Raw genomic sequence first — 21,958 nt, forward strand, 5'->3', positions numbered from 1 at the left:
TGGGTTCTCTGCAAGAACAAGTGTTCTTAACCACCGAGCTATCTCTCCAACTCCCAGACCAACTTCTGAAAATTGTTCACTGACCTCTGTGGGCGGCATGTGATCACTTCAACCAAAAACAATAATCATAATACAATGAATTACTAGAAAGTGGGCCTGGTGGCAGAATCCCAGTTACTCAGGTTCAGATAAGTACATTGAAATTTCAAGCCTGCCTGGGTCACAAAATGATTTCATAGCCAAGGACCTAGTATGGTGGCATACACCTTTAATCCTAGCATTTGAGAGGCAGGAACAGGCAGATCTCTATGAGTTGGAGGCCAGCCTGGTCTACAAAGCAAGTTCTAGGACAGCCAGAGCACATAGTGAGTCTTGAAGAAAACAAAGAATGTCTGAGCAAGTTAGTGAGACTCTGTCTCAAAACAAAACTGGGTAGGGCTGGAGGGAGGCTCAGTGCTTAAGGGCACCAGCTGTTCTTCAGAAAACTGCAACTCTTTTCTCAGCACCCATGATAGGTGCCTCACAATATCTAAATCCAGTTCCAGGGAGAAGCCATGCACTCCGGCCTGCTCAAGCACCTATTCATCTATGTGCATGTATGTACGTATTAGAGCTCTGAGGGAAATGTGTCTGGCAGTAAGGAGCCAACGAATACCACTGAGTCACACTGTACAACAAGCCTCACATGAGATTTATTCGGAAAAACACAAGAGGGTGACATCTCCTGTGTCAGTGAGAGCCAGCTTAGAACTGAGCAGGAGGCAGGCTTTATATAGGGTTTCCTGGGGGAGTGGATGAAGTTTTACAGGATGGCCTTGGATTGGTAGGATTTTGTGGCCTGATCTTGGGGCAAGCTCAGGGATTGGTGGGATTGTATGGTGTGATCTTGCCCAAGCTCAGGGATTGGTGGGATTGTATGGTGTGATCTTGCCCAAGCTCAGAAATTGGTGGGATTGTATGGTGTGATTTTGCCCAAACTCAGGGATTGGTGGGATTGTATGGTGTGATCTTGCCCAAGCTCAGGGATTGGTGGGATTATATTGTCTGATCTTGGGGCAAGCTCAGGGATTGATGGGATTGTATAGTCTGATCTTGCCCAAATTCAGGGATTGGTGGAATTATATTGTCTGATCATGGGCTTTTTTTTTTTTTTCCTGTAGGGTGGAGTTTGGTTGTTTGTGTCTCCAGAAGCTGGAAAAGGCAGCCTGTTACAGTAGACTGGGGGCACATTTGGGCACCTCTCCAGCCTCATGGGGTTTGTACACCTATACACACATACATATATGCACATTAATAAAAATAAATTTTAGGGCTGGAGAGATGGTTCAGAAGTTAAGAGCATTGAGTGCTCTTCCAGGGGAACCTGGTCAATTCCTAGCACCTACAAAGTGTCTGTAACTTCAGAACGAGGGGATCTGACACCCTCTGGTCTGACACATAAATACAGACATATATGTAGATAAAACACCAATGCACTTAAATTTTTTTTTGTTTTGTTTTGTTTTTGTTTTTCGAGACAGGGTTTCTCTGTGTAGCCCTGGCTGTCCTGGAACTCACTCTGTAGACCAGGCTGGCCTCGAACTCAGAAATCCGCCTGCCTTTCCCTCCCAAGTGCTGGGATTAAAGGCATGCACCACTATTGCCCGGCAAATTTTTAAAAAATATGTTAAAAAATAAAAATAAATTGCTGCAAAGGAAAAAAATATAGTTCATAGCTATCTTTTTATTTGTAGCACATGCCTTTAACTCTAGAGGCAAGCAGATCTTTGTGAGTTGGAGTCCAACCTGATCTACATAGCAAGTTCTAGTCTTGCCACAACTACATAATGAAATCTCTCAATAAATACAGAATCAATTTAAAAAATTCCATCCTTTGTATGTGAGACGGCTTCAGGGAGGGGAAATAATATGATCAAAATAGATGAAAAGAAAATTAAAAGAAAAATGTAATAAAAAAGGAAAGGTAGTTGAACCTGAGTCTGGAGTGAGTCACTGAGCTGCACTCCCCTGCACTCTGCTTCTGGTCTTCAGTTCCTGCCTTCGCTTCTATTAGTGACGGTGAAGACCTCCGCAGAGGGGAGACCCTCTCTCAAGTCTCAGAAAGTCGCGACCACCCAGTAATCTGCTCGAGACAACATGTACCGGAGCAATTGCGAGGTTATTTATTAGGGTGTGACAACTAGCTGCCGGTCAATTCGTATGCCCACGCAGGAGCTGAATTGACCCCGACTGCCAGTTTGAAAGGGGTTTTAAAGGGAAAAACCACAAACCAAGGAATGGGGAAGGGGTGAGGGGTTGTTAGGGTGGTGTAACATAAAAATAGTGGAACATTCCAAAGGAACCCAACCTACGGGAGTCAGGGTCATGTGAAAACTCTCTGTTCTCAAGAATGTGGTCCTGCCCTGTTACTTCGGCCTTGCCCTGTCACTGCGGTTCCCAGCTTGGTTTTCAACTTGGTTCTCAGCTTGGTTCCACCTAGTTCACTTGCATTCTTTCCTAACTCTTTGCAGATAGGCCAGTTCCAGTAATGGTGACTGGTCTTTCCACATTCTTAACTTGCTTCATGCCTCGGTTTGTCTATGTCTTTATAAAGAAAGCTTAAAGAATACTTTATATGTCTAAAAAGAATTCTATATACCCAGTATCTATAATTTTTCACTCTACAATGGATTGAAACATGTAGGCTGAGCTGGGTGGTGGTGGCGCATCCACATGTAGTTTATGTTGTTTTGAGACAGAGTCTTACTCCATTGCCCTGGCTGGAACTTTCCATAGACCAGGCTGGCCTCAATCTCATAGAGATCATGTAACATTATGTGCCTCAGGCCTCTGTAAGGTACCAGAGGATAGAAAATAGAATACGGGCTGGGATGGTGGTGAACTTTCAATGCCAGCCCTTCGGAGCATAGAACAGTTCTTTAGCAAATGCACCTATCTGATACAGCACCCAGGTCAAAACCAGGAAACTTCCGAGCTAGTATAGAAGCCAAAGAAGCAGAAACTCTTACATCACATAGGCTAGAGAAGGTTCCTCCATGTTCAGTCCTCCTTTTCCTTTGCTCCCTACAGTACATATAATGATGGGTTCCCAAATATATCTACTCTGTATCGCCAGCAACCTGGAATTATTGCTACCTTGTCTGGAAAATCACTGGGAATCTCCAAGAGGGATCAAGGACCTCCTTGAATTATCCACATGGTTCAAATGCAATCACAAGGGCTCTCCGAGGGAGAGCAGAAAGCAGGTGGTAAGGAGACTTCATTCAAAGAGGAAAATACTGGCTCTGGAGATGAAGGAAGGGCATAACCTAGGAGTCCAGGAGACCTCTAGGAGCTAAAAAGAAGCAAGGGCTTGTTACTAGTTTCCAGAACGAACGAGCCTTGTCAGCACCCTGACTTCAGCCCAGTGAAACACCTACTGCAGACTCTGGTCCTTTAGAACTCTAAGTTGTTTTAAGGCAACAAAAATGTAGGCTGTTGTTACAGTAACAACAGGAAGCTCGTACAATCTCATCAATTTTCACATTGTACTGCCACAGTACTGACAACTTCCTGGGCTTACAGTAGCACTCTGAGTCCACACAGAGTGCATCTCAAGGTCTTCCTTCTCATGTAAGCTCTTCCCTCTGTCCCCAGTGGTGCTGGACCTGGGTATCTCTTGCTTCATAGCCAAAGAAGACCTGGAACTCCTAACCTCCCTCCCCACTCCATGTGCCGCTATGACAAGAGTATCCCACCATGCCCAGTTTATTTTGTATTGGAAATCAAACCCAAGGTTCTGTGGATTCTAGGCAAGCACTTTGTCAACTAAGCTACATCCTCTGCCCCTTTCACTTTTCTCCTTGTCCGTTCTAAATATCTGCCCAAGAGCATGAAGAAACTTTCTAACACTGTAAATTAGACCTTGAAATTTCCACCTCAGACATTGAATTCCAAATTTCATGCTCATCCTTTTTAAGCTGCGAGCGCGCACGCGCGCACACAAACACACACACACACACACACGCACACTTACTTTGGTCTTCCCTGTCCCTCAGCTACTCAGGTTCAGTATCTATCCCACTGCCTGGGAGCACTCTCCCTCTTACTGCCCTGCCTGGGAGTACTTTCCACATCTAGACATCTAGTCTCAGGGACTCAGCCTTACCCAGTGCTCTGTCTGGGCTAGTGTACACCTAGCCACCGACACGGGTGAATACAGCGACATCTAAGTTGAGATCTGAAGGCCAGGGAGAACAAGGCTATGGAGCTTGTGTTGGCTCCCTGGTAGGGAGATCCGTCCCTACCATCCATTTTTAAAAGTACCGCAACTTGTTTTCAAGATGATAAAAATAGTGACTGCGTGTAGAGCATAACTCACGGGATAGGGAATTGAGAACAGATCCCAGAGAGAGTGACGCTCCGGCGTCCGAATGAGTTTAGGTCACCTTCTCTGTTCAATGAGGGTCCCTATGACTGCCATTCATTTGAAAGGACACGACTGTTTGGCTATTTTCAGGGTGACAGTTACAGTGTCGGAACGCAGAGCAGGACCTTCGGGATAAGTTACTGCAGGGAACAGATTCCGGAAAAAGTAAAACCCTGGTGCTCAGATGAACCTAGGTTTCCTTCCAGTCCTACTCCGGTGCCCAAGCGGCGTGGGAGAGGGCGATGACACTGGGCACACGAGCTGGCGGTCGCTCAACCCCTTCCGTGTGGCCGCCCAGGGTTCCGCCTATCGCCGCGGCTTCCGCAGCCCCGAGGCCCCGACGTGGCGCCTCCATCCCCGGCCTGACGCTGCCAGCGCAGCCAATGGTGGCATTTGCGGGGCGGCGCGAGAGGCCTCCCGCCGCCAGAGGGCGCCGCCCCGAGCGTCGCGGGCTGGCAGCTGCAGTGGGTGGCCTTGGGGAGCTGCGAGACTGGGAGAGCTAGAGCCGGTGAACGCACATCCCGCTGTCGCCTCCGCCCTCCGCGCCCTCCGCGCCCCGGGTGCCGCCCCGCAGGTGAGGGAAGGGGACGCGCGGGCGCCGCGGGGAGGGTCGCGCTCTCGCAATCGCGCGCGCGCCGCCGTCGCTCCGTGAGCACGCGCGGCCGTTAACGGACTTCGGGCGGGGGAGGGGCGCGGACCCCGGAACCGGCTGCACCGGATTCCTCAGGGGTCATAAACCGGGCACGCGCGGCGGCCCCTGCCACCAGGACTGCCTGGCCGACATCCGTGCCCTCGCTTTTGATGGTTTAGCATTTCGTTATTCCCGGTGCTGGGTGGTCGCGGGGCGGTCCGTGTTAATAAGTGTCTCGGTTTGGGGACGCTCGCGACGCCAGCCGAGTACGCGATCGCCGGTGTCGGGTTCGCCCCTTGCGGGTATTCTACGCAGCCCACCCCGCGTATGGGTGGCGACTGGTTTCCGGTGTTCGGCCGGGATTCGGAGACTGTTTGGAGGTTCTCGGTTTTCCTTTCCCCACCCTTAAAGAATGGAGACCTGTCAGTTCCCATTAGCGGGAATTTCCGGTTAGGGGTAGTCAGCACAGGGGTGTGGTCAGGTTGGAAGGTCCTGTCTGGGCTCAAGGGGTGGTGCCTGCACTCTGATTGGGTGAATTTATTCCGGGGTTGGACGTTTTCGGGTCCCCAAATGTTACGGGATCAAAGAGGGTCATAGTGTTAGGTATTTAAGACAAGAGGATCTGGTGTAGACCTAGGCTGTCCAGTAATGTGGCCACCGGTCATGTGGGGCTGTGGAGCACTCCAATGTGGCAAGAGTTAATTGAGATAACACTTCTGTTTTCAATTTTGTTTGTTTCGAGACTCACTTAGTAGACCAGGCTGGACTCGATCTTAGAGATCCACCTGCTCCTACCTCCCGAATGCTGGGATTAAAAAGGCGTGTGCCACCACCACCGCGCTCTGGTTTCAGTTTTAAAGTCTGATTTGAAAGATTTAGTTGGGGAGAAAAAAAGAACGAAACATCTTCTTGGTAAGCTCCTAAGCTTAAGTCAGCATCTGTTTAGCAAGCAGTCTGTTACATAGTTACTTGAGGTGATACCTGTTGTGGCTACGTTAGAATAAAAATCTAGCCAGTTTCTTTTTACTTTTTTTTTTTTTTGTATGGCCACTTGGTAATTTAAAATGGCACGTACGACCGGTATCGTATTTCGATTGGACAACGCTCAACTGGAGCGTCGGAATGGGGGAGGGGCTGGGAGCCCTGGCCATCTGCTCTTTTCCTGCTTCTTTTGGAAGTGGCTGCTTTTCCTGGATGTCCTTAAGGAGTCCAAGGTTCTTTTCACCTCAATTGAACTGAAGAGCAGAGCTGCCCCGTGTGTGTGTGTGTGTGTCTGTGTGACTGTGTCTGTCGGGGGGGGGGTTGATGTGGTGTTTTTCATCTTTGCACTAAATCAAATGCATGGACAGTTTTCTCTATTTGGCTTTTTGTTTGTTTGTTTGTTTTGTTTTTTGTATTTTGTTTTTCGAGACAGGGTTTCTCTGTGTAGTCCTGGCTGTCCTGGAACTCACTCTGTAGACCAGGCTGGCCTCGAACTCAGAAATCCGCCTGCCTCTGCCTCCCAAGTGCTGGGATTAAAGGCGTGCGCCACCACCACCTGGCATCACTTGGCTGTTTCAAAGTGAACAATTCCTGCTTCGGGGAAGGAAGGACTTAGCTCAAACGAGGAGTTACCTTTCTGGTACTGTTTGGTGTAGCCTCCTCCAGTTTCCAGGAAAGGAAGCTATCTCAAGAAGAAGCTGTCTCAGGGAAAAGAGAAGCTGTTTAGCAGGGTTTATCTACCTGGTGTGGCATTTTGCCCTCTTGCCCAGGGCTGGATAAATGAAGAGTCAGCTAGTGTACACTGTTGCCAGACAAGGTCCTCAAAACGTTGCTTGAACCACCTGGCTTTATTTTATTGGTTTTTTTTTGTTGTTGTTGTTTGTTTGTTTTGTTTTTTGAGATTGGGTTTCTCGTGTAGCACTGGCTGTCCTGGAACTTACTCTGTAGATCAGGCTGGCCTCCAAATCACAGAAATCCACCTGCCCCTGCCTCCTGAGTGTCAAGACTAAAGGTGTGTGCACCACCATCATCTGATTTAGTTGTTTTAAATCTGGTTCACAGAAAGGCTTAAGTCTGAGGGGAGACTTACGATTAAAAATTTTATTTGAAACTAGGACACTTGGGCAGTGAAACGGCTCAGTGGGTAAAGGTACTGGCTTTGCAAACCTGAAGACTTGAATTCCATCCCCAGAACCCACATAAAGGTGGAAGGAGAGAACTGACACCATAAAGTTGTTACCTGACTTTTTTATGTGTGTGCCACAGCACACAGGCTCACATATATATCACACACAAATAATGAAACCTTAGGGACACATTTTAAAAAAGCAAAAATACAATAATACTGGACCACTTTTTCTTGCATCCTTTAAAAATGTCTTTTATTTATATCTTGACAATTTCATACATATATCTTGATACACATCCAGAATGCTTTGCCAGTCCCATAATGGTAGTTGAGTCAGGCCCACCGGTAGTGCGTCTGTTGGTATGTACTGTAAAGAAGGTTGCTTCACACGAGGATTTGTATCTAAATATGTCCTAGCCAATGGAGCATTTTCTTGGAAGTGTTTCCTGGCCCTTCAGCTTGAGCTAAGATGCTTTAAATGATTCCTCTTGAGTCTGTCTGTGTGTGCAGATGTGTGCAGAGCATGTTCATGCCATTCCTCTTGAGTGACCATCCAGTGCCCACCTATGTCTGAGCCCAGGCCACCTGAGCCAGGCACTGACCCTCCTCCAGGAGCCTGGGGCACTTGGCACTAAATAGTGATGTGCACAGGAGTCAGGCTGGCTTTGAAGTGTGGCTCTGCCACTTCCTTACACTGTGGCCTGAGGCCAGCTTTGTGTCTAGGGTCACTTCTTTGTGACCTGAGGTCAGCTGACTTACTAAGGTAAAGCTCTTGGCGCAGCCTGTGGCATGAGAGCTATCGTTTCTATCTCAGTGTGTTGTAGTGACACCTCACTTTTCTTGGGATCTATTCATGGGAGCGGTTTTCTCCCCAGGCTGTGAAAGTTGAAAGGTCGTGGATTTCACCATACTGGACTTGTGCTAGACTGAAGGACAGTCAATGCCTTTCACCTAACAGACCCTGATCGAACAGGAGATTAGAACGGGGATCCAGGACAATTTTTTCCCCTCCTCACATAACTTCAGGCAAATACGGAATTTTAAGGCAGCTGATCTCTAAAAGGGATCAGAGATTCTAGCTTGTTAGAGTTACATGAGACTATTACCTACGTAACTGGGTTATCTGATTGGATGTGTACTGCTAACAGCCCTCCCTCAGTTTCTTGTTCATGTAGGAAATGGATTGCCATACTCCTTGGGGTATCCCTATGCCTGTCATACTCCTTGGGATGTCCCTTATGGTTTTAGGTTCTTTGTGGCTGGCTGTCTATGTCTGTTCCTAATCCTCATCTTTCCTCAGGGCACTTGGATGTAGAGTCCCACCATAGCTGCTGAGCCATTTCTTGTTTGGACCCTTTCTTCTAGTGGTTCATTTGTTTGCTTGTCCTTCTTTGCTTGTTTTGAGACAGTCTCTTTCTGTAGCCCTGACTAGCCTGGCACTCACCATCTTTCTGACTGTGTCCTCAGGTGTATGCTGCCATGTGCAAATCATTCCACTGTTTTGTGAACAGTTCTACAGAGTTCCTGATGTCTGTTGTTCATATAGTCAGTGTCAAGAGACAAGGGTCCTGTTTAAGTGATTGATAGAGGCTAAGGTGGGCATTGTGGCAATTTAAGGTGATAAGGCAAGGTCCCAAAATTGTGTCATTTAAGCCAAGTCTCCAGGATGAAAAGGAACCAGCTCTGTGGAAGACTGGGATGTACACTGGACAGAGAGAAGAGCAAGCACAGTGCTTCTGAGTGTAGTGTGTGCTTCAGGCAGTGTCACAGCCCACAGAAAGCCATGTGGTCTGCAGGAGGAAGGGCGTGCAGGGAGTTCGAAGGGAAGCTCCTTTAGAGCTTAGCCAGGAAACAAGGTTTTCTTTTAAGTGCACTGATGGACTTTCCCACAAGTGCAGTAATGAAGCTGGGGGAGGGGCGGGGTCTGTTTTGATCCTTTGAAATGAGGTCTTTTTACCTGAGCCTGACATTGAACTCCTGATGCTCTTGTCCCCAGAGCAGCTAGGTCTCCAGGAGTGCAGCATCATTCCCAACATCTACATTGTACTGTTACAGGAGCCTTTCTGAGGTCCCTGTGGGAAGTGGATGGGACAGGGGTGTGGGAGGAGGTCTTACAGGCTTGGGATGCCCAGTGCTCTGTCCTGTGCTATCACTGGTGAGCTTTGAGAGTTGATAGGATGTGAAATTGGGAAAAAGGAGCAGTCTACACTGAGTTTCTGGATCGAGGAACTATCTGGGTTTGGGAAGAAAACTTATAGTTAGTGGGGCCAATTAATTAATTAATTAGCTCAGAAGTTTAAGAGCATTTGCTGCTCTTCAGGGGACCCAGGTTTAGTTCCTAGTAGCTACATGGTAGCTAGCTCACAGCTGTCTGTAACTCTAGTTGAGGGGATCCAGTGCCCTCTTCTCCCATAGTGCATGTACCTAGAGCAAATTGAAATTGTTTAAAAAAAGAATTTACAATTAGAGTCACCAATAAAAACAGCCCTAGAATTTTCTATCTGAGAAAGACGGCCTTTCGTGTGTTAGTGTAGAACAGATGGGGTTTTACTCCATGTTTGGGTGACTGGAGAGTCCTAGGGAGGGGATTCTTACATTTATGTGTGTCTTCGCATTCCTGCTTTCAGTGAGATGGTAATGATTCATATGTGTGGGGAGGGCACAAGTTGATGTCAGCAGTTCCTAGGGATCCTCCTTTGTTGGCCTTACCAGCACTGTCATTATAGGTGCACACTCCTGGACCTGGCATTTATGTGGGTACTGGGGTCAAATTTGGGTACTCATGTGTGGGCAAATACTTTATTAAGTGAGCCATCGCTCCAGTTTCTGTATTTATTTTCTTTCTTTTTTCGTTTCCTTCTTTCCTTCCTTCCTTCCTTCCTTCCTTCCTTCCTTCCTTCCTTTCCCTCCCTTTTTCTTTCTTTCTTTCTTTCTTTCTTTCTTTCTTTCTTTCTTTCTTTCTTTCTTTCTTTCTTTCTTAAAGATTTATTTATGTGAGTACATTGTCACTCTCTTCAGACACAGGGCATCATGTGTTTGCTGGGAATTGAACTCAGGACCTCTGGAAGAACAGTTAGCATTCTTGACCACGGAGCCATCTCTCTAGCGCCCCCCCCCCCAAAGTTTTCATTTTCTAATTCTTACACATTGAGGTGTTTTGAGTGTATGCATATCTGTCTGTGCACCATGTGTATGCAATACCCACACAGGCCAGAAGAGGGCATTAGATACCCTAGGACTGGAGGTACAGATGGTCGTGAGCTGCCATGAGGATAGGGAGCATAGAATCAGGTCCTCTGGAAGAGCAGCCAGTGCTTTTAGCTGCTGAGCCATCTCTTCTTCCATCCCCTAGATCAGATTTTTTTTTTTAAAGATTTATTTTATTTATGAGTTCATTGTAGCTGTTTCCAGACACACCAGAATTGGACATCAGATCCCATTACAGATGGTTGTGAGCCACCATGTGGGTGCTGGGAATTGAACTCAGGACCTTTGGAAGAGCAGTCAGTGATCTTAACCGCTGAGCCATCTATCCAGCCCCCCAGATTTTTTTTTTTTAAAGAAGTAATAAATACTAGATGAAAACATTTAAAAAGTTATTTTATAATTTCAGAATGAACAAATTTCTGAGTATGGCAGACTCTTGCCTCAAAAGCACATGCTCTAAACTTGGAATAACTCCAAGATTAGCATGGCCTCTGTGCACAGATGACATCACGACTGTGTCAAACTCCAGAAGATACAAAGGAAAATATTGATGAACTTAGCTATGGAGAAATAAAATACTTGATGTGGAAAGTCCTAGGACAAAGTTAAAAAAAAAGACATAAAATTGGGAGACATCCTGATGGCATCTTAACATGTGTCTTGGGGGTTTTGTCTCCATAAAGAGTTCCTGTAAGTAGTCAACTCAGCTGGGAGAAAGTTCATGGAGTAGGCAAAGAATGTAAGTCTGGAAAGGTCTCAAGCTCTCTCTGTGCCCTATACTTCTGCCTCCCTGGGTGACAAAGGTGACAGGCTGGAGCAGGCACCCTTCTGATTGTTGGTGGGCAGTGTTACCCCACGGACCCATGCCCTTATTCTATAGAGATGAGGGATGCCGACATTCATGTGACGCCCTGTGTACCTGGTGTGGCTGTAAGGTTAACAGCAGGATGTGTAAGCCAGGGCTTGGATAAGTTGTGATACAGCCTAGTTGCAGAGCATGGCGTGTGGTATGTGTGGGTAGACAGGGAATACTGTTTGGGGATTAGTGCAGAAGACCATGTGCAGAACATCCTAATAGAACAAACAGCCATGCACAAAATGGTTTTTATTTTAAGAGACAATTATATAGACTCTCCAGAAATCACAAAAGGAGTCTATAGAGTCCCATGAACCTCTTACCCTTCTCCCTCTGGTGACAAATGGATTAAAGTAGGACAAGGCCGTGGGTGTAGGACTGTTGCCCTTACATGCTGTACTGACTTCCATGAACACTTTTGTGCTTGTGTGTACATGTGTCACGTGCCATTCTACGTTGTTTTGTCTAGAGGTTCATAACTAGCACCTAAATTGGGACAAATAGCCGGGCGGTGGTGGCTCACGCCTTTAATCCCAGCACTTGGGAGGCAGAGGCAGGCGGATCTCTGAGTTCGAGAGTTCGCGGCTAGCCTGGTCTACGGAGTAAGTTCCAGGACAGCCAGGGCTACACACAGAGAAACCCTGTCTCGAAAAAAAAAAAAAAAAAACAAAAAAACAAATTGGGACAAATAAGTTTTGTTGTTGCTGTTTTGTTTTTTTCTTTGAGACAGGGTCTCATGTAGCCCAGGCTAATCTTGAATGCACTATGTAGCTAAGGATGGCCTAAAACTTCTGATGTTTCTGTTTCTTTCTGAATGTGATTAGAGGTGTGTGCCACCAGGCTTGGTTTGGATAAAGGATTTTCTATAGGGTATCTTTTGCAGGACACACAAGAGACTGGAAGCAGTGGTTGGTTGCCTTGGGGGAAGGCACATGGGGAGGGCAGACATGACAGTATTGTTGGGAAGGAGACATTCCTCTCACTGTCATTGTACCTTGTAAACAGTTTAAAAGATCTCTGTGGCACCCAAGTGGAACTGTCAGAGACAGAGCCATCTGCAGCTCTTTCAGAAATGGATGGTGTGGGCAGTAGACAGGGGCCGAGCTAGAGGTCCTGTAGGGAAGAGGATGGAGATATCTGGAAGAGAGGGCAGATGAAACTCAGGGTGCTCACCCAAGGGGAGGCCGGGTGAAGATGGGGTCTGGCTGTGATGATACAGTGGCAAGTGAGGTAGGGACAGCCTAGGAATGGCTGTGAGTGAGAGTGAGGAAGGAGTGACATAATCTGGTAGTATAGCTTTTGTCTGTGTGAGAGAAGTTACTATTGGACTTTTAAAAAAGAATTTTCATACTTATCTGGCAGGGGAGATGTCATGATCGAGAAAGTGGCTGTCCCATCTCGGGACATGAGCATCTCGGGATGCTCATCTGTTGCACTTGGGGTTTGTTGACTCCTGAGATTTCCCCAAATGCAGGAAACACAACTGCATACTTTGTGGTAGTGGGGGATTGCATTTGTGTTCTTTTCTGTGAAGAAAAAATATTCTCAGCTGCACATGGTGGCACACACTTTTAATCCCAGCTCTTGGAAGGCAGAGGCAGGAGGATCTCTGTGAGTTTGAGGCCAGCCTGGTCTACAGAGCTAGTTCCAGAACAGCCAAAGCTACAAAGAGAAACCCTGTCTCAAAAAACCAAATTAATTAGTAATTAAATCTTTAAAACAGGAAGAAAAGAAGGAGGGTGTACTAGTTCTACTACAGATTTAACTTGACTTGATTCAATAACCTACCTTACACCTCCATTTTTAAAGAAAGAAAACTTTTAGTTTATCATCTTATCTTGGTTTGTGGTTTTATTATATTGTTATCTACGGTGCTGGGGAATGAACCCAAGTCCCTGGATGAGTCAGCACTGTGACAACTGCCCGTCCACCACACCCATCCCCATCTTTCCACCTGACTCTTCAATCCTGTCAGAGTTGGGCCTCAGCTTTAAAGGGTTTTTTTTCTCTTCTTTTTTAAAATTTTTTTATTTTTTATTTTTGTTGTTGTTGTTTCAAGACAGGGTTTGAGCCTGTCTCTGTCTCCTGTGTGCCAGGATCAAAGGTGTGCACCACTGTCTAGCTAAAGACTTTTGTTTGGGTTTATTTGTTATAGTTGTGTGTGTGTCTGTATGTGTGTATGCCACCTGTATTCAGGTACCCTCAGAGGCCAGAGAAGAGCACTGGATCCTCTGGAACTAGAGTTACAGGTAGTTGTGAGCCGTTGGATATGGGTGTGGATAACTGAACTCAGGTCTTCTGCAAGAGCAGTGTGCATTCTTCAGCTCTGTAATCACAGAGCCATCTGTCTCGCTCCCTCCCCCCCTCCCCCGTACTAGTAATGGACTCCAGGGCTTGCATGGCAGGCACGAGTTCTTACTGAGCCAGGTAAGGTTCTGACTCTAAATCACCCCTGATAGCATTTGGGATGTAGTCTAGTGGTAGACTACATGGTAGATTACATTTTTAGTCTATGTGATTTCTTTGATCCAGCCTCTGGCACTACCTGCCACACTCCCAACACACAAAAAGCAAATGGCGGGGCCCCTTTCAGAGAGAGGGAGAGGGAGAGGGAGAGAGAGGGAGGAGGAGAGGGGGAGAGGGAGAGAGAGAGAGATTGATTTATATCATCCCTACAGTTTGTCTAACGGAAGTCTCAGAGGATGTCAACCTCTGACCTATCTCTGCTGCGTCTAGACTAAACTGTTTAAAAGCTGTTTTAAAATTATAGAAATAGCCAGGGGATGGTGGCGCACACCTTTAATCCTGGCATGAAGAGGTAGAGGCAGAGGCCATAGGCAGAGGAGGCAGAGGCAGAAGAGGCAGAGGCTATCTTGAGTTTGAGGCCAGCCTGGTGTACAGAATGAGTTCCAGGACAGCCAGGGCAAAAAACCCAAAACAAACAAACCCAACAACAACAATAAAACAAAACCAAAACAACCCCTAAATTCTAGAAATAGTGTCCTTTTATTACTTCATTGTCATGAACTTAAAAAAATAAATAAAACTATTTATTGCATGTATGCATGGGTGTTTTGTGCAGGCAAAACACATGTCTGTGTACCACTTTCGTGCCTGGTTCCAGAAGAAGGTGTCAGGTACCTTGGGATAGAAGTTACAGACAGTTATGAGCCATCATGTGGGTGTTGGGACTTGAGCCTGGGTCTTTAGAAGAGCAGCCTGTGCTCTTAACCACTGAGCCATCTTTCCAGTCCCCAGTGGCATGGAGTTTTAAAACTCAGAATTTGGGGTTGGAGATTTAGCTCAGTAGTAGAGCACTTGGGGCAAGGTCCTGGGTTCAGTCCACAGCTCTGAAAAAAAAAAAAAGACAAAAAAACAAAAGATAAAACTCAGAATTTTATTTTTATATTTATTTATTTAGTTTTTTTTTTTGAGATAGGGTATAGGTTGTCTTGGTACTCACTCTGTGATTAAAGTTGTTTGCCACCACGCCTGGCTTAGGGAAATATTTAAAAACAAGTGGTAGATGTTTTTTCTGAGTGCTACCTTTACAGTATCAAATGTAAATACTTAGCTCTTGACAGTGTTGGAAAGACCAAAAGGAGGTGTGATGGTAAGCCTGCAGGCATCCAGTCCTGTGTATCTTACCATGTCACCACAGTGGCAAGCAGCAGTGAACCAGAACTCCCCAGCTGCCTGCTCGAAGTGTGGGTGGGATTTCTCTTTGCTAAGATATCCTGTTCATTGTTGGTTTCGGTTCTCAGCGGAGGATGATGGGATGCCCCTTCCCCTACCAGCCCTCCAAGGATGTTTGGCAATGTCTGGAGCTATGCTTGATTGCCACAGATGGTGGACAGAGAGACTGCTAACCTCTAGTAGTGTGGAGGATACCCCATAAGTCAGCACTGAGGCTCACATCTGATACAGAGCTTGGAAGCTCGGCTTGGGGATCAGGGAACCCATACTTTAAAAGTTTATGTGTGTGGGTGTTTTGCCTGCATGTGTGTCCATGTACCACATTTGTGCAGGGCCTGAGTAGGGTATAAAAAGGCATCAGATCCCCTGGAACTGAAGTCTCAGATGGTTGTGAGCTGCTGTGTGGGTGCTGGGACTTGAGCCCGAGCCTGGGAAGATCAGCCAGGTCTTATCCACTGAGCCAACTTGCCAACCCACAGAAATCCATTCTTCATCTCGGGGTCCTACTCAAGGGCTCTCTTCTCAAGGGCTCTCTTTAATTTGCTGGGAACCGCTCCACAAAGTCGGCTCAGAGGGCTGGAGAGCCTGCATGAAGCTGCTGTATTAGATCTGTCTGGGCTGTCAGCAGGGTTAGCTTGGGGGCTCCGGCTTCACTTCTCGGAAGTCAGGTCCTTCCAAGGCATGAAGATGCAAAGGTTTCATTTCTGGAGATCTTCCAAAGCTCAACAAGGTGAAGACTGTTCTGTGGCAGTTCATGCATGTGAGTTGACAGGGAAGAAACCAACCCCCGTAGGAGGAAACGCTATGTGACTTTGCGTGGAGGCCATTTAGGAGGGGCATACAGGGATTGGCAGAGTCACAAGACCACAGAGATCCCAGAGAAAGGCCTAACAGGCTCCTCAATGTCCAGGACTTTTGGAGGTGGGTGTGTCCTGGCCTAATCGAAGTGCTTAGAGTTCTGGGTGTTTTATTGGGGATCCAGAATTGCTGGCAGTAATTTTGTGCCTTGTTTCTTTTCAGATTGCTCATTGGCAAGTGGATGTACATGGTAACATGTCCAGTGTGCCTGAGGAGAGAAGAAAAAGGCAGCACAGCATTAAGGAAGGTCTACAGTTCATCCAGTAAGAGCTTGATACAGCATGGCTGCCGTGCTTGTCTGACGGCTACCCCTGTATTGTGGTGTCTACACATGGAGAAAGTCAGGGAACTCTTTTGGGTTTTTATAGAATTGCGCTGGTCTGTTTTATGATAAAATCTGTAGCCCAAGAAAGCCATTAACCAGCAGTTCTCCTGCCTCAGCCTATAGACATGAGCCACCATACCTAGCAAGACTGACAAATTTCATAGTATTCAGGTTGGGTTAGAAATGACACATTTTCATGCGCTAACATTGTTTTTCCTTATCCTTGGATATTTTTATATTATTTTTATTGTTGGTTTTTAGGGTAAAGCTCTGATGTTACAACATCTTCTCATAACTTAGACTAAAGAATTGTGTTCCCATAAGAAGCATTCTGGTGAATTAAACATCTGAAGTGAACATCTGTATTGCAGAGGACTTTTGCCGTCAGACTTTACTGTTAGGAACAGCACCTGTAACAGACAGCTTTTTTCCAGGGCACATGTCCAGGAAGAAGGGCCTCTCTGTTCCTTCTGAGGAGGAGACATTGGCCTACAATAAGTCATATCAGAAAGTATTAATAGTTCTGTAATTTTTTTTTTTTTTTTGTTTTTCGAGACAGGGTTTCTCTGTGTAGTGTTGGCTGTCCTGGAACTCACTCTGTAGACCAGGCTGGCCTCGAACTCAGAAATCTGCCTGCCTCTGCCTCCCAATTGCTGGGATTAAAGGCGTGCGCCACCACTGCCCGGCAGTTCTGTACTATTTTTAAAAGGAGTAAATGCAAAAGAAATGTTGAACTTAGGGACCAGTGACGGTGATGGTGTCCCATGTCTGAAGTTCGAGCTCTTGTGTTAATTCCTGCACTTGGGAGCCAATAGTGGGACTGTGAGTGTTCAAGGCTGGCTTGGGCTACTGAGTAAGTTCCAGGACAGTCAGGACTACACAGAGAAATTCTGTCTCTGAAGAAGAAAAAAAAATGTTTTGAACCAACACCAAGCTAAAGACAACAGTTTTTGTTTGTTTTTTTTAAGGTTGATTTTTATGTGTTTAAGTGTTTTCCCTCCATGCGTGTATATGCACTATATATGTGCCTGGTGCCCTCAAAACCCAGAAGAGAGTGTTGGATCTTTGAGGTGCCTTGTGGCTGTTGGGGACTGAATTGGGGTCCTCTGCAGGAGCACTGAGTGCTCTTAACTACAGAGCCATCTCTCCAGCTCCTGAAAAGCACAGTCTAAAATAACTTCTGGCTGAATTATGCTGACAGGGGGTCTGTCGTGGTAGAGTGTTCTTGTAAGCCTAGCACTTAGGAAGTGGAGGCAAGCTGATCTCAGTACGTTCCAGGCCAATGAGGGTTACTGCCTTAAAACTAACAAACAAAACTTTTAGTAGAACTTGGTAATTACAGGAGATTTGTTTCTTCTCAGGTCTCCGCTGTCTTATCCAGGGACCCAGGAACAGTATGCGGTAATGATCTGGGGAGGCTGTGGATGGGCACAGGGGCTCAAGAACTGTGATCTGCAGCAGGATTTGGCAATCTAGCCTTGACTGTCACACCTGGCCAGCTGCCCTCCTTCATAAAGAGAGCTTTACCTGAACATGGCAACTGCAGTTGTTTATGGGTTCTCTGTGGTGCCTGTGTGATACAGGGCAGAACTCAAATGTCCCACAGTACTTTAAATATTCTCTTTGCCATTTACAGAAAAAGCTCACCAACCTCTTCTCTATAGTGCACCCTAGGGCGTTTCTGGACAGTTGTCCTACATCTTCTTTCCTGAGTTAGTGTAGTTTGAATTAGTATGCATTTTTAGTCCTTTGCCAATGAACTAACATTTTATCAAAAATAAGTAGGATAGAATTCAACAGAGAAGGTGGGGCATCATTATTTTTGGTTTTGGTTATTCCTGAAAGCAGTGGAGGAAGATTGTCTAGATAGAGACGGAAGAGCTGGAAATGAACTGGCCAGACTCAGGGAGAAAGAAGGTGGCCACTTCTTTGGGCCTTGGACTACAGAACTGTGGATTTGAATCTCTGAGGGTGTGTGTTTCCAAGTGTCCACCTTCCTCCTTCCCCTGTGTTCAGTTCCTCCTCTTCTCTCTCCACAGAGGACAGTCATAAAGTATTTGACCTGAATACCCAGAGAAATCCTGTTGTTTTTCCACAAATGGAACTGGGGCCCACCGAGGTTAAGCAATATGTCACAGGCTTCAGGGCCTGATTTGTTTGTCAGTAATCTAGTCATTTTAAACATGTGTTTACTAAGACAAAAAAAAAAAAAAAAAAAAAAAAAGATCTGGTCATGTGATAGAAAAGGTCTTTTAAAGTATCAAGCCATTATTTGCACTTATCAAAAAATGGGTATAATGACTCAATAATCAAGTTACTTAGCTTCATTTCCTTTCCGTAAATCAGGGAATGGCCTAAACAGATAGCTTATGAAAGGAGAAATACAGGGCCAGAGAGGTGGCTCAGCATGTAAGGGTGCCAGGCATTGAGCCTGATGACCCAGATTTCTTCCATGGATCCCACGGAGTAGGAGAGATCTGCCTCCAGCTCTGACTGATTGTTTGAACAACACTCAGTGACCTGCACACAACCACTCCTCCCAGTCCTGTGAATAATGTAATGCTTTTAAAGAACAACTAAATGATCGTAGAAACGTGGAAAGCTTCAACCGTACTGGTAAAGGCGTGCACATGCTAGAGGGCACTGTGCGTGTGTGCACACCCCATGTCCATGTTTCCTAGTGTGCTGCACAGCAGCAGGCGGAAAGCACTTATTACTGTCGCCTTATCAGAAATGCTAGTCAAAGGCTTAACCCAAAGTTGAGTGTGCTAACTCTTCCCTGTAATCTCGTCTTTTGGGAAGCAAAGGCAGGAGGATGGCTGCGAATTTGTAGCCATAAATATAAAATGGACTCTCCTGACTGAGGACTTCCACCAAGTGTTTTGTTATCTGCACAGAATCTGAGACACACATACAAAGTGCTTTTGGCCCTAATTTTCCTGATAAGGGGAATGTATTTTCTCTTGTTAACCTGGGCAAGATGAACTTCCTAGTGAGGTGCCAGCAGCAGGCTTTCTCACGCAGTTCTGTCCTGCAGTGCTCTCTGGGGTTTTAAGCATAGAAATGATATTTACCTCTGTCTTCGCTTGCTCTGGCTTCAAGAGGCTTTTTCTCTTTTTAGGTGTATTTGCGTGCTCTTGTGAGAAACCTTTTTAATGAAGGAAATGATATTTATCGGGAATGTGACTGGAGTGGCTCTCTAATTCAGTACTCAGAAGCTTTGAACATAGCTCATTATGCAAAGTCTGAAGAAATTGTAATTCCTAAAGAAATCATTGAAAAACTTCGTATAAATCGTATTGCCTGCTATTCTAATATGGTAAGTTGGGAGTTTTAAAATAATTTTAGAGGGTTTTCTTCAGTGATGTAGTACATTAATAAAAAGTCATTTTCCTAATTTTTGCCCTGCATAAGGTGTGGAACCTTGGGCCTTGTGCTTTCAAGACTCTAGCGTAAGAGTAGGACAACCACCACTGAGCTGCAGCCCGGCCTGCTAGCTCTGTTCCTGTGTACTCATGGGTGGCCAATGTTGCTTTCTATAATGGATCCCTGATCATTAGGCTATTTAGGAGTTAAATTATAGTTTCCTTTTAAAATTGACATATCATCACTGGAGATATGTGGTATACCATTTGGTGTTCCAGTGATGTGTGCCTACACGATACAGTGTTCAAACTAGGGTAAGGGTTATTTGTTTGTAATAAGAACATAGGCAAATCCTTCTTTTTGTTCTATTTTTAAAATTTCTTTTTAATTCTATTTTTACAAAGAATAGTTGCTGTAGCTCTATGCTTCTGAGGGCTTCTGGGTGCCAGCCAAGAGCAGTTTCTTGCAAAATAAGTCTGCAGTATTAATATGCGGAAGGGCAGAGAGAATGAGAGCGTAGAATTCAGAGGCCAGCGTTTGGTTCTTTCATTGCACTGTGGGTCATCAAGGTTACACAGCAGATGCTTTGACCTGGGGAGCCATCTCACTGACCCTTCATTTGGCTTAAAAATATATTTCTTAGATTTATTTATTTTGCTTTACGTTTTGCCATCATACATATTCATACCATTTGTGTGCAGTGTGTACGGGTGTTTGCCCATGTGCCTGTGCACTGCCATGTTTGCCTGGTGTCTGTACAGGCAGAAGAGGATGTGAGGCAATTGTGGCCCCCTAATAGATACTGGGAATTAAACCTGGGAACTCTCAGAGTGGCCAGTGCTCTTAATTGCTTATCCATCTCTCGCCTCCACATTTGTCATTTTTAATGGATTTAAAAGGAGTGATGACAGGGAGGAGGAAAATAGGGCACACATGTCTGAGAAGCTGTCTTCCTTGGAGATCTGGGACTCTATGACCAAGTACTCATATCCGTCTGACATAGGGTAGCGAGTATATAGATATTCATGATAATTTTCCTACTTTTATGTATGGAAATATTCTAACAATCATTCAAATGAAAAATACCATTATGAACTTTGAGTTTAAGTTGAAGGTTATAAAATGGGGTCATGCATTTGTCTTCATCCATGAAACAGGTGTTGAGTGTGGCATTGACCTTGTGATTCTGGTTTTTCCTTTTGGCTGTTGCCTCCAGGGTCTCCGTGAGAAGGTTTTAGAAGACTGTGATGCTGTCCTCAGTGTGAATGCCAGTAACTGCAAGGCTCTGTATCGGAAGGCTAAGGCCCTCCGTGACTTGGGGCTCTACAGAGAGGCCTACGACGCGTTGGCAAAGTGCTCCTTAGCAGTGCCTCAGGTATGGAGTTGGTGCGTCAGCTCGCTTGTCTGCATCATGAGTATTGTACAGCGCTCACATGGAGAGACAGCCAAGTTTTCATGCAACCGTCACCTTGCTTCCGTTGAACGTCATAGCTGACAAAGCAAGTGTCTGGGTGGCAGTGTCACAGCCCTGCTTACTTGCTTCACTACAGATATATTCATGAATGTTGCTCTTTCTAGGATGAACATGTAATAAAACTAACTCAAGAAGTAGCTCAGAAATTGGGATTTAAAATAAGGAAAGCATATGTTCGAGCTGAGGTAAGCAAAACTTACCTCTCAGAATTCTCTCCATTTTGTTTTATAATCTTGAGTCAGTTCTCTTTTGAAATTGTGTTTTCGTTTTATTTCAGCTCTCACTGAACTCAGTTCCTGGGGATGGGGCTCCCAAGGTAGGGTTATTATCTATTCAAGAATTGTGCTTCTGAGGAAAGCAGGGATGGAGGTCTTAGCAACTGTGCTCTCTGTATTTTTAGTGTGGTTCTCTTTGAGGCCTCAAACATGAAATTGGCCCTGGCTTCCTATCACTTTAGAGAACAAAAAGCAATTCAAGTCTTCTGCTTTAGTTTCAGCCAGCATTTCCTGCAGGCCACTAGAGCATGTGACACGATGTGAACACTTAGATGTTCACTTTTCTTTGAAAACTGTGGCTCTGCGCCAGATGCTAGTTTTGAGAACATTGGGGTTTAGAGAAGAAAAGAAGAGAAGAGAAAGAAGAGAAGAGAAGAGAAAGAGGCTGGAGAGATGGCTCTGCAGTTAAGAGCACTTATTGCTCTTGCAGAGGACCCAGGTTCAATTCCTAGAACCCATGTGGCAGTTCATAACCATCAGTAACTCCAGTTCCAGGGGATCTGATGCTGTCTTGTGTCTTTCCAGGACACAAAGCACACATGTGGTATATAGACATACACAGCCAAAACATAGGTAAAATAAAATGAACAAATCTAATGTTTTATTTTAAAAGATTTATTTATTGATTTTATTTGAGTACACTGTAGCTGTCTTCAAAAACACCAGAAGAGGGCATTGGATCCCATTACAGATGGTTGTGAGCCACCATGTGGTTGCTGGGAATTGAACTCAGGACCTCTGGAAGAGCAGTC

The 21,958-nt window shown here is 45.6% G+C and overlaps 1 protein-coding gene and 1 pseudogene across 3 annotated transcripts in view; both read left to right on the top strand.

Moving 5' to 3' along the window:
* Positions 1–4,816: 4,816 nt before the first annotated feature.
* Zc3h7a (zinc finger CCCH-type containing 7A) overlaps positions 4,817–21,958 on the top strand; it is a 36,060-nt gene continuing 18,918 nt past the window's right edge. Inside the window, exons 1-7 of one of the 3 annotated variants that reach the window (XR_003712787.1) lie at positions 4,817–4,982; positions 15,929–16,029; positions 17,453–17,492; positions 19,213–19,410; positions 20,674–20,832; positions 21,036–21,116; positions 21,209–21,247. Coding sequence is in view for 2 of the 3 variants with exons in the window: in XM_028778323.1 (XP_028634156.1) it covers positions 15,962–16,029; positions 17,453–17,492; positions 19,213–19,410; positions 20,674–20,832; positions 21,036–21,116; positions 21,209–21,247 (585 nt within the window). In the remaining variant the exon portion in view is untranslated. Of the gene's footprint in view, positions 4,983–5,930; positions 5,952–15,928; positions 16,030–17,452; positions 17,493–19,212; positions 19,411–20,673; positions 20,833–21,035; positions 21,117–21,208; positions 21,248–21,958 lie in introns of those variants that run through there. The other 2 variants (XM_028778323.1, XM_028778324.1) reach the window with 2 other exon arrangements.
* LOC114630288 lies at positions 12,560–12,741 on the top strand (annotated as a pseudogene).

The sequence above is a fragment of the Grammomys surdaster genome, unplaced genomic scaffold (assembly GCF_004785775.1).
Source record: "Grammomys surdaster isolate TR1022 unplaced genomic scaffold, NIH_TR_1.0 334, whole genome shotgun sequence".
In the NCBI taxonomy this organism is placed as follows: domain Eukaryota; kingdom Metazoa; phylum Chordata; class Mammalia; order Rodentia; family Muridae; genus Grammomys; species Grammomys surdaster.